At 52.8% G+C, this 15,915-nt stretch overlaps 5 protein-coding genes across 5 annotated transcripts; 3 read left to right on the top strand and 2 right to left on the bottom strand.

Moving 5' to 3' along the window:
- Nucleotides 1-455: 455 nt before the first annotated feature.
- On the top strand, nucleotides 456-1,668 carry PG985_000519 (isomerase YbhE; the record flags this gene model as incomplete). Its single annotated transcript, XM_066820288.1, has 2 exons — nucleotides 456-458; nucleotides 505-1,668. 2 exons carry the CDS (start codon nucleotides 456-458, stop codon nucleotides 1,666-1,668), a joined length of 1,167 nt encoding a protein of 388 aa, XP_066691167.1.
- Nucleotides 1,669-2,730: 1,062 nt separating this feature from the next.
- On the top strand, nucleotides 2,731-3,753 carry PG985_000518 (uncharacterized protein; the record flags this gene model as incomplete). Its single annotated transcript, XM_066820287.1, has 1 exon — nucleotides 2,731-3,753. The coding sequence occupies one exon, from the start codon at nucleotides 2,731-2,733 to the stop codon at nucleotides 3,751-3,753; it is 1,023 nt and encodes a 340-aa protein (XP_066691166.1).
- Nucleotides 3,754-4,399: 646 nt separating this feature from the next.
- Nucleotides 4,400-5,978, bottom strand: PG985_000517 (glycosyltransferase family 15 protein; the record flags this gene model as incomplete). Its single annotated transcript, XM_066820286.1, has 2 exons — nucleotides 4,400-4,741; nucleotides 4,803-5,978. The coding sequence occupies 2 exons, from the start codon at nucleotides 5,976-5,978 to the stop codon at nucleotides 4,400-4,402; spliced, it is 1,518 nt and encodes a 505-aa protein (XP_066691165.1).
- Nucleotides 5,979-8,024: 2,046 nt separating this feature from the next.
- PG985_000516 (uncharacterized protein) lies at nucleotides 8,025-12,919 on the bottom strand (the record flags this gene model as incomplete). The annotated part of the gene is made up of 2 exons (XM_066820285.1): nucleotides 8,025-11,559; nucleotides 11,607-12,919. 2 exons carry the CDS (start codon nucleotides 12,917-12,919, stop codon nucleotides 8,025-8,027), a joined length of 4,848 nt encoding a protein of 1,615 aa, XP_066691164.1.
- An 871-nt stretch (nucleotides 12,920-13,790) lies between these two features.
- On the top strand, nucleotides 13,791-15,748 carry PG985_000515 (Major facilitator superfamily domain- general substrate transporter; the record flags this gene model as incomplete). Its single annotated transcript, XM_066820284.1, has 6 exons — nucleotides 13,791-14,351; nucleotides 14,462-14,495; nucleotides 14,555-14,581; nucleotides 14,646-14,932; nucleotides 15,035-15,377; nucleotides 15,495-15,748. 6 exons carry the CDS (start codon nucleotides 13,791-13,793, stop codon nucleotides 15,746-15,748), a joined length of 1,506 nt encoding a protein of 501 aa, XP_066691163.1.
- Nucleotides 15,749-15,915: the final 167 nt, after the last annotated feature.

The raw sequence follows: 15,915 nt of genomic DNA, 5'->3' as shown, positions 1-15,915 counted from the left end.
AGACTGGAGTACTTCTTACTGGCACTTCACCTGCCTTGCTTTGTCTGCTTTATTATTTCCGATTATCCCGACACAAAGGAAACTTCCCGGGCCCTTTGCTTCAGCCTCACCTTACAGCACAAGCACGCGCATCTGGATTCACCCAGGCTTTGTTAGCCTGCTAACTTCGAGTCATTCATCCTGCGCCTTGGCTTTCTTTCTAGTCGATAACAACATCTGACTTCCCAAACCCATCCTTTGTCTCTTTGACTCCTTTGGATCCTTTGGGTCAGCTTGCAGCATTTCGGTTTATTAAGACCGCCTTCCTCCCTCTACCAGGCTCAACTCGTCTCGCAGCAGTGATTTTACTTTACACACGAGTTTTTCCTTTCTTTCGACAAAGACACATTCGCTTCACCCGAATATTCAACACACACACGACCAAAAGACACATCATTATTTGTTATTTCCTCAAAATGGTACGATTTACCTCAATGTTGCTGAATCTGGGGCTGGCCCTAGCAGCACCCTCACTCATTCCCCCGCCAGGACCAGGGAGCCATCAACAAGAAGTTGATCGTCGGCGCCGCCGGCCAGATCCTTTCTTTCCAGTTTGACGGCAAGACTTTCAAGTCCATCAGCAAGGTCGCAGAGGAGGGCAAGTCGGCCAGCTGGATGGTCTTCAAGCAGCCCAACCATCTGTACGCCGTCGACGAGAACAGCAACACCCTGCGCCTGTTCAACTACGACCCGGCCACCGGCAAGCTGTCGGACAAGCCCGTCTCTGAGCAGACGGGCTCTCCGGGCGTCGTCTCTCTCGAGTTCAATAAGGACAAGACCCGCCTCCTCGGCGGGTCTTACAGCAACGGCACCGTCGACATCTGGGATGTCTCGGCTGGCGATGGTGCCATGAAGCTCATCAAGAACGTCACCCTGAAGGGTGACCTGAGTCCCAAGCACCCCACCCACCGCGCGCATCAGATTGTTCCTGAGGGCAGCGGCCGCTACTTCGCCATCAACGACCTTGGCGGCGACTCCATCCACATCATGGACTCCAAGAAGGATTACACTATCACAAGTGTGACCAAGGTCCTGCCCGTCGGGTGCGGTCCTCGCCATGGCGGCTTTCTCAGCACCAAACTCAACCCGTCTCTGCTTCCTACTCATTACGTTGTTCTGTGCGAGACGAAGAACCTCATCCAGCTGTTCCAGATCGACCAGAAGGCTGACGAGTCTCTGGGCCTGACCTTCCTCGATTCCATGAGCTCGTACGGCCCCATGCCTCCCGCCAACGCCACGACTGCCGCCGCCGGCGAGCTGACGGTTGCGAGAAACAACCGTGATATCTATGTCACTAACCGCCTCTCCGGCAATGCCACCGACAACGTCTCGTTCTTCGCGTTCGAGCAGGTGAACGGCAAGCCCTGCCTCACGTGGAAGAGCCAGGTCTCCAGCGACGGAATCAGCCCGCGCATGATGAGCCTCAGCAGAGACCAGGAGCAGGGCATCATGTTTGTCGCTAACCCCATGGGCGGTCCCAGCGGCATCGCCGCCTTCAAGCGCAGCGAGCTCACCGGCTTGTTGAACCCGAAGCCCATGGCCTCGATTGCGAACACGACCATCTCCAAGGAGGTGGGAGGTTTCGGCCCGCAGTTCGTGTTGGAGATTCCCGCTCCCAAGAGTGCTTAAGTGAGGATTTCGGTATAGACAGTCGAAGGATATGATTAGGCTTGATGATTGGGCTTGAGGCTACGACTTTGCATGGCATGGCGTTCAGGTTTAGGGCTTGCTTTCCATTCTCATATACACCAATGCTCTATCTGTGATGAGCATCAATACATTCTTCGATTCATAAGTCTTTCCCCTACCGTGAAACGAGTTCGTGCAGTCCACTCAACATCTTGAATTGCCCTCTTGGGTGCCACATTATTGATCGGGCCTTTTTGCTCACTTAGTTTGTACGTCAGTCAATAGATGTATAGGTACTCAACATGATGCTGGTGAACTATGGTGAAAATGGGGACACCTATTGATTTTATGGTTGGTCGTGAAAAGGCTGCCTTGAGAGGGCTGCAGATCTGCCAACGCCGCATCCCAGGAGGGGGCTATCTATTTATTTGCAGATCCGCCAGCAAAGCCCTCTAATAATCCTCCTCGCACTCGCACTCGCTTAAGCAAGCGTACTCCACCAATACCGACTGTGCTGTGTGCCGTTATGCGCCAAGCCGCCAACCACAGCAAGGCCGTCCCCTCATTGGGCGAGAGACGCAGCCGCGCCGCAATCCAGTACTTTGCGCAGTGGACGTGTCTTAAGGTGGGCGCATCCTCCTGGTTTTCAGTTATTGTATCCTCATGTTAGGCAGTAAAATTTGGGGACGATCTTGCGGCTGTGAGACGCCGGTTGACGTATCTTGGGTTGGTCTCAAATCAAGCATGGTGGAGGAGGGAGGATATAGTATGAAGAAGGCCGGATATATAATGTGTAGCTATATTCCTGACTGGAGGTTGTTGCTGTCCGAGAAAAGAATCATATTGAATCACCATATTCCTCCTCGTTATTAGAGACCAAATCTCGGTCATTTTGATATCACCTGTCTCCCGAAACCTATCTCATTTGCAAGAAAGAAGCGAGAATATCAAGAGAGAAGAAAAAAGGCGTACTATCCGAACTCTGTGTATAGAAGGAAACCCGAGGGGAATCAAAAGATACAGGGGATACCGATCCAGCGAAACCTACACAAAAGACCGGACATGGGCGCGGGCCACGACATCTTCGGCTACCGCCACGGCATCGCGGTGGCCCAGCTGGCCCTGTTCGCGACGTCGCTGGCCTTCGGCGCCTACTTCTTCGGCCTCCGGTGCCTCGGCAGCAGCCCCCGCCGCAACGGCTGGTTCTGCATCGGCGTCTTCTCCGTCTTCCGCCTCGTCGGCGCCGGCTGCATGCTCGGCACCCTTTCCAACGACGACGACGGCGTCTGGGCCGGCGTCTTCGTCTGCGAGTCCTTCGGCATGGTCCTCATCGTGTTCCTATTGCTGGAGCTCATGGAGCGCGCAAACAAGGCCGTGCCCACCATCGACCCCCGCGCCTTCAAGATCCCCCAGCTCCTGACCTGGGCCGACCTGGGCCTCGCCATCGCCGGCTTCGCCTCGGCCGCCCGGCGCGAAAACGAGCACCCGCTGGCGCCGACGTCGCTGACGCGGGCGAGCTTTGGGCTCTTCACGGCGTTGTACCTCTGGATCAGCGGCATGGCGTACTTCCTGCTGACGTCCAAGCGCAGTCACAGAGACGGAAAAAGCCGACAGTACCAGGACCAGGTCAACCAGAACGGCAGCGGCTTCCCCCGCGACGAACGCCGCGCCCTCGGCTGCGTCGCCCTCTGCCTCCCCCTCCTCGCCGTCCGCACCGCCTACTCGCTCGTGTTCCAGATCACGGGCGACATGGGCTGGAACGCGGTCAAGGGGCGGCCGACCCCGTACCTGCTCATGACGTTCCTGCCGGAGCTGGCCATCATCTACGCGTGCGTCTTCACCATCCTACGGATCGCGCCGCCGCCCCTGAAGGAGGAGACGGAGAAGCAGGACGGGGGTAAGAACAACGGAGGAGGCATCATGTCCTGGCTGCGGCCTTCGCGGTGGTGGCGGCGACGACAACAGCCAAGTAGTGCTGACGGCCAAGACGGCGGGTATTCCTCCCAAACTGACGAGGAAGGACGGGGTTCAGGGCCCGGACGTCGCGACGAGGAGAACATCTGGCTCGTGCCGTCAAGAAGATAGCAAAGTAGATAGTGAGGATAGAAAATCCATATACAGCGTCATCATTCCCGAGTTTGAAGCAGTCAGTAGTGGCCCGAGCCAGTAGCGCATAACAACAGAACCGCATGCCCAAGCTCAAAGGAAAAAGGTTCATGTAGAAGAAGTATTATGTACGATTCATATTAACACCTACTACCCTTCCATATACGCACGTGTTTATCCGCCGGGTGACAACCACAAAAAACCAGTTTTCATTTCATTGTACATGCGATCCGGCCAAGGGGTAATATTCGTAAGGTGTCTCTTCCTTCCTCCTTCCCATCCTTTTACCCATTGAGCCGCGCATTGTTCTCTAGGTGACGCCGCGCCCTCTCCCAAGACCATCGTTAATCGAAACAGTTTGCTTCCGTAGCCACGATGCGATCAGGACGACACGCATTTGGGCACGTAAGCATCATCACACACATAGACGCAAGCCATTTTCATCATGACCGGTGGGTTTTCAACCCACGCCTTAGTCCAGTGCAATATATGCGGGCATTCAAGTACGGCTTGTTTATGTACTTTGGATAGGAGTCGCCTCGCTCGTTGGTGGGACGGCACGGCGTTAGATGGCGAGGCCATCGTCTCGAGACCCCCTTCTTCTTTGACTGAGAGAGCGAGGAGCTTAAGGGCTGGCCCAGCCACCAGCAACATCAACCCACTCAGCCAAGCAGGAGCCTTCCTTGCCTTCGACATCGACGATGTCGGTATCGCAACGGCAGCGGCAGCCAACACCATTCTCCTTCTCGGGGTCCCAGCTCTCCCAGTAGGCGTCCTCCTCTTCGCGCTTCTTGGGGTCAAGCGTCGTCTTCTCGAGGTAGGGAGTACGGGGCAGTTGGCGGGAGGGAGCGTTAGCGGGGCAATGCTGGATGGTGGTGTGTCGGTAACCGAAGTCGCGGAAGTAGTGGATGTCGCGAGGAGCCAGCAGGACACCAGCAGCCAGTGAATGAATCGGCGCGTCACCCCACTACAAGATGTGTTAGCTCATGTTTGCTTGCGCTTGCGTTTATATATTTAGATCCACTTACTCGTTCCATCCAGAAGCCACCGCTGCGGTCCATCATCTCGAAGAAGTCCTCGTACTCCTTGCTGCGGAACCAGCTGAGGCGAGCGATTTCGAAGTTGGACCAGAAATGACACATGTTGTAGGATTCACCTTCCATGGCATCAGGGTCAATCTCGGGCAGACTGTTGCGCCCAGGATCGCTGCGCAGAATCTCCTCGGGCAACGGGACCTTGCTCTGGTCTTCCTCCTTGGGCTTCTCCTCGGGCTGCGGCTCGACAAACATCTCCCACAGACCCTGCGACTTGATGTTGTTGAGGCGCTTGTAGGCAGAGGCGTAGCGGAAAATGTTGGGGACTGTCTCGCGAAGCTCCTTGACGGCAATGGTGAAACCGTAGGTCTTGTTCTCCTTCTGCATCATGAGGAAAGGGTCGTAGGTGATGTCGCAGAAGTACTTGATCTCGGGTTCCAGGCGCCAGTACCACTCGTACTTGGCGAGAAGCTCGTGCTTGTAGAAGAAACCAGAGTAGAAGCGGCACATGGCGTGGTAACTCTCGAGGCCACCGTACATGACGGCGGCGTCTCCCTGCTTCGCAATACCCTCCTTGGCGATCTTGGTATCAATCCATTCCGGGTATCCCCACATCTCAGGACCAACGCGACCAAACTCGCATTCGCCCGAAGTGTAGTTGCGCACAATATCCTTGAAGGTCTGGTTGAACTCGCCATCGTTCAGGAAAACGTAGGGGTAGTGGTACCAGCGGTTGAAGTGGCGCTCGATCGACTTGATGGACTGAATGACACCATCCAGCTCCTTGTTTCGGGCAAGGACCACGAAGGCGGCGTTGGCACGGGGCTGGCTCGTGTCAGGTTGCAAGCAGCCCTGGACGAAGACCTTGTCGTGCTCCTCGCTGATCTTTCGGATGGCGGGAGGCGCGCCAGCAGGCATCAGTATCCTGCCGGGCGAGCTGGGATGCCGGACAAACAGCACCAGAATGAGGATGAGGACGATGCAGGGGAAGAGAACAACAACTCCCAGGGGAACAGAGATGCTGGAGTTGCCCTTTAACCGGAGCGGCCTCCTGAAGAAGTCTAGGCGAGACCCCCTGTTAGGTCTCGCGGGATGTCCCTTCTCGTCATTTGTAGGCAACGACGGTGCCATATTAGGCACGCGCTGAACAGCGCGGCGGAAGAGATCCATGGTGGTGGGCGTGCGCGATGGTGTCGGCTCCGAAAGGAGGTATATAGGTAACGGAGGGCTCGCTCGCGTGGTCTGGGTCAATCGTTAAAGAGTCGTAATCGGATGCGAAGCTATTGGGCGATGATGTATGCTTCCTGAAGATGCGTCTCAATGCTTCTAAAGATTTTCTGGCTAGAAAATAAACATGGAGCCGAATCGGAGGACAAGGGCCGGTTGATTAAGCGAAGCTGAAGATCAAAAGGCGCGCCCAACAGCGATACCGTTTCAATGTCGAAAAAAAAAATTGAAGCCCCTATTCCAAAACGAAATAGGCCGCGGGCGGAAAGAAGAGGACTCGAGGGTGTCGAGAATCTGTCTAACCGAAGCAGTTCTTTCAATCCAATAAATCTACAATTGGAAGCTGCGACCGATTAACGAGCGGCAAGGGGAAACCGCGTCCCTTGGGAAGAGTTAGCTGCTGCGTTCGTCGGGCGTCGTTGACAGGGCAAAAAAATGGGAAGAAGATGGCAGGAGGCTGATGAATCGGGGACTGTGAGACTTGATGGATCGCTGGTCGAAGTTTTGCCAGTGTGGCCGCTCGGACGGTGTGTGGTCTGTTCTTGGTCTGGCCTGGTTGGTAGGCGGGCAAGGCAAGGCAAGCTGGCCAGGTGTGGTGCTAACCTACTATTGATGCACTGCTTATTTAATGGCTTGTGTCTTGGCTGATAACGGGTACGCGTCAGACAGTCTGCATCGGACCGCTCGTCTGCACGGCAAGACTCAGAATTTTGGAGCAGCAGAGGTATCCAGTATCCGCGACTTAAAATAGACGGGCAGTCAATCGGATGGAGCAAATCTAGGTATCCGACCAAGAACCCCTTCTTTCAATCGCGATGGTGGATGGGTTGAAACCCAAAGACGACGTGTGTGGTAGCTCTGTTGCGGGCAAGCAAGCGATTGCGGGTGTAAGGCGAGTAATAGATCTAGAGGAAATCCAAGAAGATGCCAGCGATGCGCGGGACGAGAGTGGAAAATCAACCAGGCTGGGCGCTCTACCTTCAATGCGACAGCTTTCCAGGGGAGATAGTAACCTTATTAGGGTGGTTTTTAGCAAGTAGTAAGGGGGGAGGGGGTGCTGGCGGGCCAATTGAGATGCTAGTAAATGGGGGAACGAGATAGCGTGACGCCCCTACAGCGAGCATGATCCACAGTGTGCCCTGCACTCTAATATACTAGGTACTACAGTAGCCGTGAGGTTACTTACTGTGCTCAGGTATCGAGGCTATACAGGACAGGTATGTAAATGCCACCGATTTACTCTCCTGCAGCCTTCGTATCGAGACCCATGGAGCCGTGAGCCAGTCACCATGCGACTTTTTATTCTACGCCTACTAGAGGATATGGTCTAATCCCATGATAGGAATCTGAATGTTCATTCATTCGTGCTTGCATTGCTGGGCGTTTGTCCTCCGCACAGGTAAAGAGATGCGTTTGAAGCCAAGACCCGGGGCGAGGAGAGGGAGTATGTAGCAAGCTTGGCAACGAAGGGGAAAAAAGGAGATTGCAGATCCCTGAAGAGATAGATGTCTGTCAGTCAGGACGGTCCTGGTCGAGACCTGGCAGCTGCTGGCACCCATCAGCCGCTGGGCGATAGCCGGCCCCACTTCCTTCCAAAGCCCTGGTGGGAAAGCGAAATGCCAAGACAATTGAATCGTCAAATACCTTGGAACCAATCATGCGCGCATGAAGGTGGCCAGGTATGGCGACTCGTGGAAATCGGGGGTTTTATCCATGGCTGTTATATATGACATCGACTCTTTGGGCTTCTAGAGTAAGGTAAATTATGTAAGGATACATAGGTGGCCGCCAGTACTTCTAACTTCAAAGCGATAAGGTGGGAATGGTTATGTAGTTCTCTCTATAAAGTATGTAGTCCCTCAGAATGCTATAGATCCGTGGATTCATCGGACTGAGATACATCTAGGAAAGCGATGATACCTCGACTTCGATTTTCATGATTATATGCAACAGATACATGCCATGCCCCAACCTTCTTCAGAGCCAGCACTAATCGGACCCTGTATCGTCGGACTCCTCCTCTTCATCAGACTCCTCTTCATCAGACTCCTCTTCCTCAGACTCCTCTTCCTCAGACCACTCTTCCTCAGGCTCCGCTTCATCGATAGAACCTAGTCGCCTGGCATGTCGCTTTTGCGCCACCTTTGCGGCCATATATGATCCATCCGATGGCAAGTCCGCCCCTTGCTCTATCAAGAAGCGAAGCGCATCGTACCTTTTCGCCCTCCAAGCCTCTTGAAGCGGTGTGAGGCCCTCGGCATTCTGGACATTGATCCCGCCTTCATCCTCCGGAGGCACAAGGCTCTTACACAGCAAGAAACGAAGGACTTTGACATGCCCGCCCTCGGCAGCAAAATGCAAAATATGACGCTGCTTTCCCCTACCCGCGGTGTGGCCAGGACTGTTCGTCACAAGGCCAAGCCGCGAGTTCCAGTCGTATTTGTCAGGATATTCGGACGCGATTGCATGTATTCTTCGGAGCATGTCCAAGTTCCCGTGAAAAGCAGCCGCCTTGGCAACATCCATTCCGTCCGGGCCTTGTGCAAGAATGCCTGCACCATATTCCTCCAGCAGTGCAACAATGTCGAAGCGGTCCTTAATTGCCGCAGCGACAACGAAGGGATACTTGCTATCGCCCGTCGTGGCTTTGTTGGGGTCAAGACCTTGTGCCAGCAAATACTTGAACTTCGGTGGCACGTCGTGTGTAGGGCCGGCTATGATGCTCCCTACCAGGTCCAGGCCATTGATTGTTGCGATCTCGTTTAGACGATGTCGGTTGCCTGGATTGACAAGAAGAGCCGAGACTTCCGCCGGACTACATTCGCAAGCCACTTCAAGCGCGCAAGACAAGCCTTCCCGCCGGAAGACATCCCACCCTTTGCTCATCATGATTCGAACCACTTTCGTATGGCCATGCATCACGGCAGCCTTGAGAAGTCTTATTGCAACAGGGGTATTCCGGTAGCTCGCAGGATCTCCCGATACGTCCAGAATTATCCTCACAACTTCGTAAACCCACGTCTCCCTAAAATGAATGTCAGGGAGCTTGACAAGAGCCACGAAAACTGGAATGATAGCTGATTGGTGCCGGTAAGCCACGTACTCCAGCAAGGCATTATTGACACCGGCCGTCATGGCCTTGATTGCAGGCACTACAAGCTGTTCACCTATATTCCTGTTCTCCTTCCTTTGTACTATTCGGTAAGGTGGTTCAATGATCCATTGACAGAAGAACTCCCAGATAGGGACATTGTTCTTGTCAGCTTCCACATATACCGGTGTTTTTTTGAAAAGAGCATCAAACACTGGGTGTTCCACACGATGATTATCGCCAGGACGCCAGTGATGCAAGCGGTATTTGGAATTTATATGAAGGAGAAACAGTTCGGCCGCAGTTCGGCCATCTGCTCTTCTCTTGTCAACATCATGCGCCAACAACAATCGTCGTAGTAGGCTCAATTCAATACGCCAATTGATATAATGCAGCGGCGTGGAACCATCCGGTGAATCTAAGCCGGCAGTGACGCCCTTTTGAAGGAGGCCTTGATACAGTGTATCCGATCCGAGTCGAGCAGCGAGTTGCAACAAGGGCTGACTTGACTCGAAGTAAGCCGCTTCACCCTTTGGGCACTCGTCCAGAAGCAATAAGGCCGCATCTTCTTGGTTCTTCTCTATGGCCTCGGTGAGGGGGGTTCGTCCGGCTGATGACAGTGTGCGCAGTGCCTCAAGTCGGTTTTCACTTACCAGGAGCGCTTTCAGTATCTGCAAGGCGTTATTTGCCGCCGCTAGGTGCCAAATCGTGTTGCCAGCTTCAGGCCCGTCTTCATCCTCGGGCGTAGGCTCTAGGTGGTCGAAGCCTGCATCGAGAAACAACCTTAAAGCCGGCAAATGATGATCGGTCCTGCATATGAGAAGCGGTGACTTGAGCCCTTTCTTCTTCATGTAACTTTCGAAGTCGATATCAGAAGACATTATGACATTGATGATTTCAAAGTTCTTTGCCTGCATGGCAACGTGTAGAGGATCAGCCTTCATCCCCAACGTAGAGAATCGCACATCAAGAACGAGCACTTTCATTTCATCAACGCGGTTCTGAGCAGCTGCAACCGAGACATAGTCCTTGAAATGTTCATCCTTTATGCTCTTAGGTGTGAAAGATCCTCGAAGGTGCCCGTAATAGTCCCAGTCGCCCAATGATAGGATTTTGGTGCGCACATACGAGGCAACAGCTGCGAGATTTGAGTCGTTCTTATTCGCATTAGCGTCTGAGTCGTTCTTATTCACTTTAGCGTCTGCATCAAGAATCTCCTGGAAGATGTCATGCGAAACCGGGCCATCGTATAATAGCTCGGAGCCTTCCAGCATCGGGATCATATCAGTACATAGAGCCCCTGGTGTCCCGATGAATGGAATTAGTGGCAGACAACTTTCTGTCCACTGACATAACTGGAGGGCGCGGCCACTGAACGAAACTTCAGTAGAAGGGACTTCCAGGTCTATCTCGTCTCGCATCAATCTTTTTATGGTTAGGCCAATGTCATGAGGGCTAGCTGTCTTGTTGTAGAGTGTCGTTACTTTTGCTGGCCCGCCAACAAACACTTCAGGCCCAGCCAAAGCACATGCCAAAGGAGTTCCAACCTCACTTTTCGCGTTGACACTGACACCTGCATCGATAAGCCAGGAGCAGACGGAATGCAAACCCAACGATGCCGCGACATGCAAAGGTGTGACGTCTTGTCGAGTCACGTAAGCCGCGATAGTTGAAAAGGTGTATTCCTCGTTACGGTAAGCGTACTTATCTATCAAGTACTCAACGAACCAGTTTTGTAGGTAGGTCTTTTCTTCTGGATCAAACAGCAATCGTAGATGCTCGCTTGGTTGAAGAGGAGTGCACTCGATAGGTTTGTAAAGCATCCGCCAAGACCTGGCGGCAAACGCATAGAAAGGATCATACTCTCTGCGTCGTTTCGCAATCAGCCAGCCGTCGGAAGTGTAGCGAGTCTGACAACGAAATTTCTTGAACGTCAGGTATCGAACGCATGTTGAAGCTAGCCAGGCTGACGGTGCCTCTGTAGAGAGGCTGAACTCTCCCAAGGGTCCGTTCGGATCAATGTCTTGCAGATACTCCTTGACGCTGAAATGTGCCAACTCAAACGTGTTTAGGAAACTGTCTTTTCTCACTAGGCTACTACAGGCGCGTAGTACCTCTGTCTCATGGACGGCCTCACGTCGGTCGAAATCATCTTTGCTGTGGTCGATAGAAATCGCGAGGCAAAGCCCTTCTATTGAAAGGCCACTACTGACGGAGCAGATGCAATGCAGTGCCTTCCTAGCAATGTTGCGTGTGGAGGCCTTGTTTGCACTTGAGATTTGACCCCGTAATATTCTGTCATAGGTCTCGTTCAACGTTGGTGGCAATCCGTCGAGGGCTCGCTTCCGAGCTCCAGTCCCTAATCCTTGGAGATAATCCAACTGGCAGACTACCCAGCGAAACCTGTGCCAAGGTGGCGGGTCAGCGGTGTTTCTTTTATGCCTTTCATACATATGGATGTATATATATGGTATACTCACATTCCTTGGGCTTTTAACACTAGAATTGAACGTATCTCTTTGATCTCCGTAGGTGCTAGCTGCCGTCGTTGCAGTTCAGCACCAACAAAAAGCTCGAGGTCTTCTGTGTGAGCGGCAATCTCCAAGTGGGTATAGCTCTCTACCAACTCGTCCCGGATCATCGGCTCGTTGCGACTGAATACAGCAATGCTCATGTTAAGGGTATCTGTTGCAAGATGCTTCAATCCTTGAACGACTTCGGCGCAGTGCTTGTCACACTCGTCAAGTGCATCTACTATGACAAACACTTTCGAGAATGGCTTACACATCAAGGACATCAACTCCAGCAGCTTTGGACTCTCCGGGTCCTTTGGGAGAGAATCACCACCCACCAGAGACTCGAAGTAATCCTCGAGGATGTCAAAGGCATCCTTATGCTGGCGGGCTAGCTGCAGTGCCAGGACCTGGAGGATGTTGACCAGTTGTTGGCTTTCAGAAACCTTGTAGTCGCAAAAGAAGAAAACCGCAGCATCTCCCTTGATGGCAGCGGCTTTCTGGGCATTGCCGCAAACATTGACAACCCTCTCGATCAAAGACGCGCACATGACTGATTTTCCAGAACCTGGAATACCGCTCAGCCACAGCTTGGAGTTAGGAATTGCCATCCAGTTCAGCAGCTCATAGCTTTGGTGAAACCAGTGTCCCGTGTCCTCTTGTTTGAGTCTGATGTTGGACTGGAAACCATGCATGGGATTGACAGGGAGAAAAAAACGCTCCACGGCTTTGTTCTTCTCGTCGCGCATAAAGTCGTCTTGGATTCTTTTTAGCTTCTCTATCGCAGTCTGAGCACGGTCAAGCTTGTTTTGCATCTGGTTTTGAATACCAAGGGACTGCATCAGTAGATCGATGGTATCAGCTGCGAGAGCAGTGTTAATTGTGGATTTATGGCGTTCAAGCTCCTCCAGTAGCTCCTTGGTCTCGTTCTTGGAGAATGGCCACTTGAGACTCTGTATTCTCCCCTTGGATCCACCAGCATGATGCTTTTTGGATGCTCTGTCGACTTTCTTCTCGATGCGACTCAAGGTTGCAGTGCACAGCATAACTTGCGAACCTTCCAATGTTGGCTTTCGGGAGCCGGTCTGTTCAAGGCCAGTACAGAGTAAATAGAGGTTCTGGACAATGCCGTAAAAGTTCCTGATCTCCCGTGCCAATTTGTCGACGTCGTCCTTGGCGCTCTGTACATCTTTTACGTATTTGAAGACGGTGATGAAGGTTGAGGCTGTTATTTGAGCCAAACCAGCCAGGCTCCCAGCAATAGATAGAGGATCTGCCATAGCTGCAAATGGCGGGTCTATTGAGGCATATCTGGTATAGTCATAATAATTTGATCCACCAAGAAGGATACGGATATGGGCAGAAGCTCATGAAATGCATTGATAAAATGCGCAAGGCATCCTTCGTTCTGCCTACAAGAAAGCCGAGCCGGTGGCTGTGCCACCCTACTTACATGTCGCATATGCATGGCGTCCGCTAACTTCATCGGCGATGAAGCAATCATAGGATACAGATAGCTCAGAAGTTATGGAAGATAACAGCATCGAGTCTCAATTCGACGCTGGAATTGGGTTTGGAGAAGGGAGGTAGTAATTCAATGGGGCTTGGCATTTGAACACTCCAGTGGCTCAATTCCATGATGCACATTGGGAGGTACATGTTGTTGCGCGATGGACCCCTCCATCGTTGCTGCCCTCCATCGCTCATACCTGCCCGCCCCCTTTTAGTAGCGATCGGCTAATAAACCTCCATCGTAGATGAGTTCGCGTATATGATCGCAGCAACCGTCTCGCTTCTGCATCTTGACAACATAATATGTAGACATGTATACACATTTCCTGATCCGGTATAAGCCGGCTTGGCTCTCGAAGCAATTGAGCTGGCCGGCCAGTAGACGGGAATAAGCGATTCGCCGTCAAGCCCGGAAGTGAAGCCGGCATCTTTGCTCCCCCCTCTGTCTATCCTCGCTATCCACCCACAACACCCATGGTTTCTCACTACGAGTAAACCCATGCCGTTCCACAGGCGGCTCTCTCCTTTCGGACCTTCCGACAGATCTCTGGCCGGTGTCGCCCCGCCACCCAAGCTCCTTGAAGATGCCTGAAACTTCTTCCTCATCATGGCACCGCCATCAACAAATTCCTGCCAGACATGGCTAAAGATACCGTTCCAAACACCGTGGCCCCTGTGCTCTCGCACCCAGTCCATGACGCAGGCGAGGAAAAGGACCCGGAAGTGGTCCCGACTGCTGATGAGCCGGAACCGCTGTCGGATAGCAGCGTGCCGTCCGTACCGCCCGCCGTGAAGGACGACTCCTCGATATACGATCGCTACAGCCCCCGACGCAAAGCCGTCTTCGTAGCTATACTGGCCTTTTGCGGCATTCTCTCGCCCATATCCTCAACAGGATCGTTGACGGCGGTGCCGGACATTGCCGAGACGTTCCAGACGTCTGGTAGCGTTGTCAACATCTCCAACGGGCTTTATACAGCGGCCATGGGATTGTCGGCGCTCTTTTGCGGGTCCATCAGCACATTGTGCGGGCGGCAGGTCGTGCTGTTCAGCAGTGTCATTTCGTTCTTTGTGTTCTCATTAGGTACCGCGCTATCGCCCAACTTGGCGGCATTCTTCGCCTTCCGAATGCTGAGCGGGTTTGGGGGCACTGGGCTCCTGGTTATGGGCTCAGGGTGTATAGGTGATCTGTATAAGCCTGTGAGTCTCAATTTGCGAAAGAACGTCGGGTGTCGGCTGAAAAGAAATCCCCCGTCTCTTCAAAATGGTTTTGATACACGAAAGAAGACTGACAAACATGGCGAATGCAGACGGAGAGAGGGACAGCTCTTGGTTGGTTCATGAGTGAGTCGTGTGGACCTCACTTTGACCGAATATCTTGAGTACTTATACCACGTCTTTAGGCGGAACCCTCGTTGGTCCTGCTTTAGGTATGTTTCCCACATGTATTTGCCCGCCCACGGTGTTAAGTCTCATAGCTTACCATATCCAAAGGCCCCTTGCTTGGTGGTGTCATCGTCACCTACACCAACTGGCGCGCTATCTATTGGCTCCAAACAGCCATGGCCGGACTGGCATCGTTGTTAGCTGTTGTGTTCATCCCAGAGACTATCCACCACAAACGATGGTCGTCCATTCCTAAGGAGAAGAGGTTACGTGCGGTTATGAGCGCCATCAACCCTCTTCGACTGCTTGTGCTTTTCAAGAGTTTGAAGCTTGTCTGTGTGTCGATGGCATCTTCGTCCCTAGTTTTCAACATGTACTCTTTCCTAGCACCAATTGTAAGCAATGATTTTCTTTGGTATTGCCTTCATGCTGGGTACTCCACTTAGGTGTATGCAAGTTACCCCTTAGGAGATGTTGACTGCTGATGGAAGATATAGGTCTATGTCATCAATCCTCGCCTCAACCTCACGACCCCCCTTGAGTCCGGGCTTTTCTATTTAGCCCCTGGATGCGGGTACCTGGTTGGCACGTTCTTCGGCGGGCGCTGGTCGGACCACGTCGTCAAGAAGTGGATTAGGAAACGCAACGGCCATCGGAAACCCGAGGACCGCCTCCGTAGCGCGGTGCCTTGGATGGGATTGGGAATCCCTGGCTCCTTGCTTATTTACGGCTGGTGTCTGGAGTATAATCGTGGTGGCATCCCTGTCATTGTCATTTCGATGTTTGTCCAGGGCTTTTCTCAGCTGATGATCTTTCCTTCGCTGAATACTTACTGCCTGGGTAAGTTTGGTCAAACAGCTTCCTCTTCAAGCTGCACTACTCGAGCTACTTGCAAGCACTGACGCCGTAAACGTAATTCGATTTCCATACATGCTCCTTTACTGATTAACTCTGCAGATGTGATCCCATCACGATCCGCAGAAGTCTTGGCTGGCAACTTTCTGGTCCGTTACATATTCGGCGCCATCGGTACGGCAGTCGTACTCCCGGCGGTAGACACAATTGGAATTGGGGCTTTCAGTACAATATCGGCCGGCTTTGTGATTTTAGTCTGTGGTTGGGTTATACTGGTCATCCACGACGGAGCACTGCCATGGGTTGGCAAACGGGGCGGGCCTGATACGGAGACTATCCGGTCCACAGTTCCTTAAAATAGACACGAGACTGACAACTTGGGCTCTCGGTGAACCCGACGCCATCTGAAGCAAGGCAAAACTATACAGACGATGTGGTACTCGCATCTTGCTGTCACGGATGATCTTGAGGGATGGCCTTCCAATGTTCAGCAGGGCCGGAATCGGCCAGAAGAAACTAGCCG

The sequence above is a fragment of the Apiospora marii genome (genome assembly GCF_038362585.1).
Source record: "Apiospora marii strain CBS 49790 chromosome Unknown utg000001l_segment0_segment0, whole genome shotgun sequence".
NCBI classification, from domain to species: Eukaryota; Fungi; Ascomycota; class Sordariomycetes; order Amphisphaeriales; family Apiosporaceae; genus Apiospora; species Apiospora marii.
Note: the sequence above shows the minus strand (reverse complement) of the source record. Positions and strands in the feature narration are given on the sequence as shown.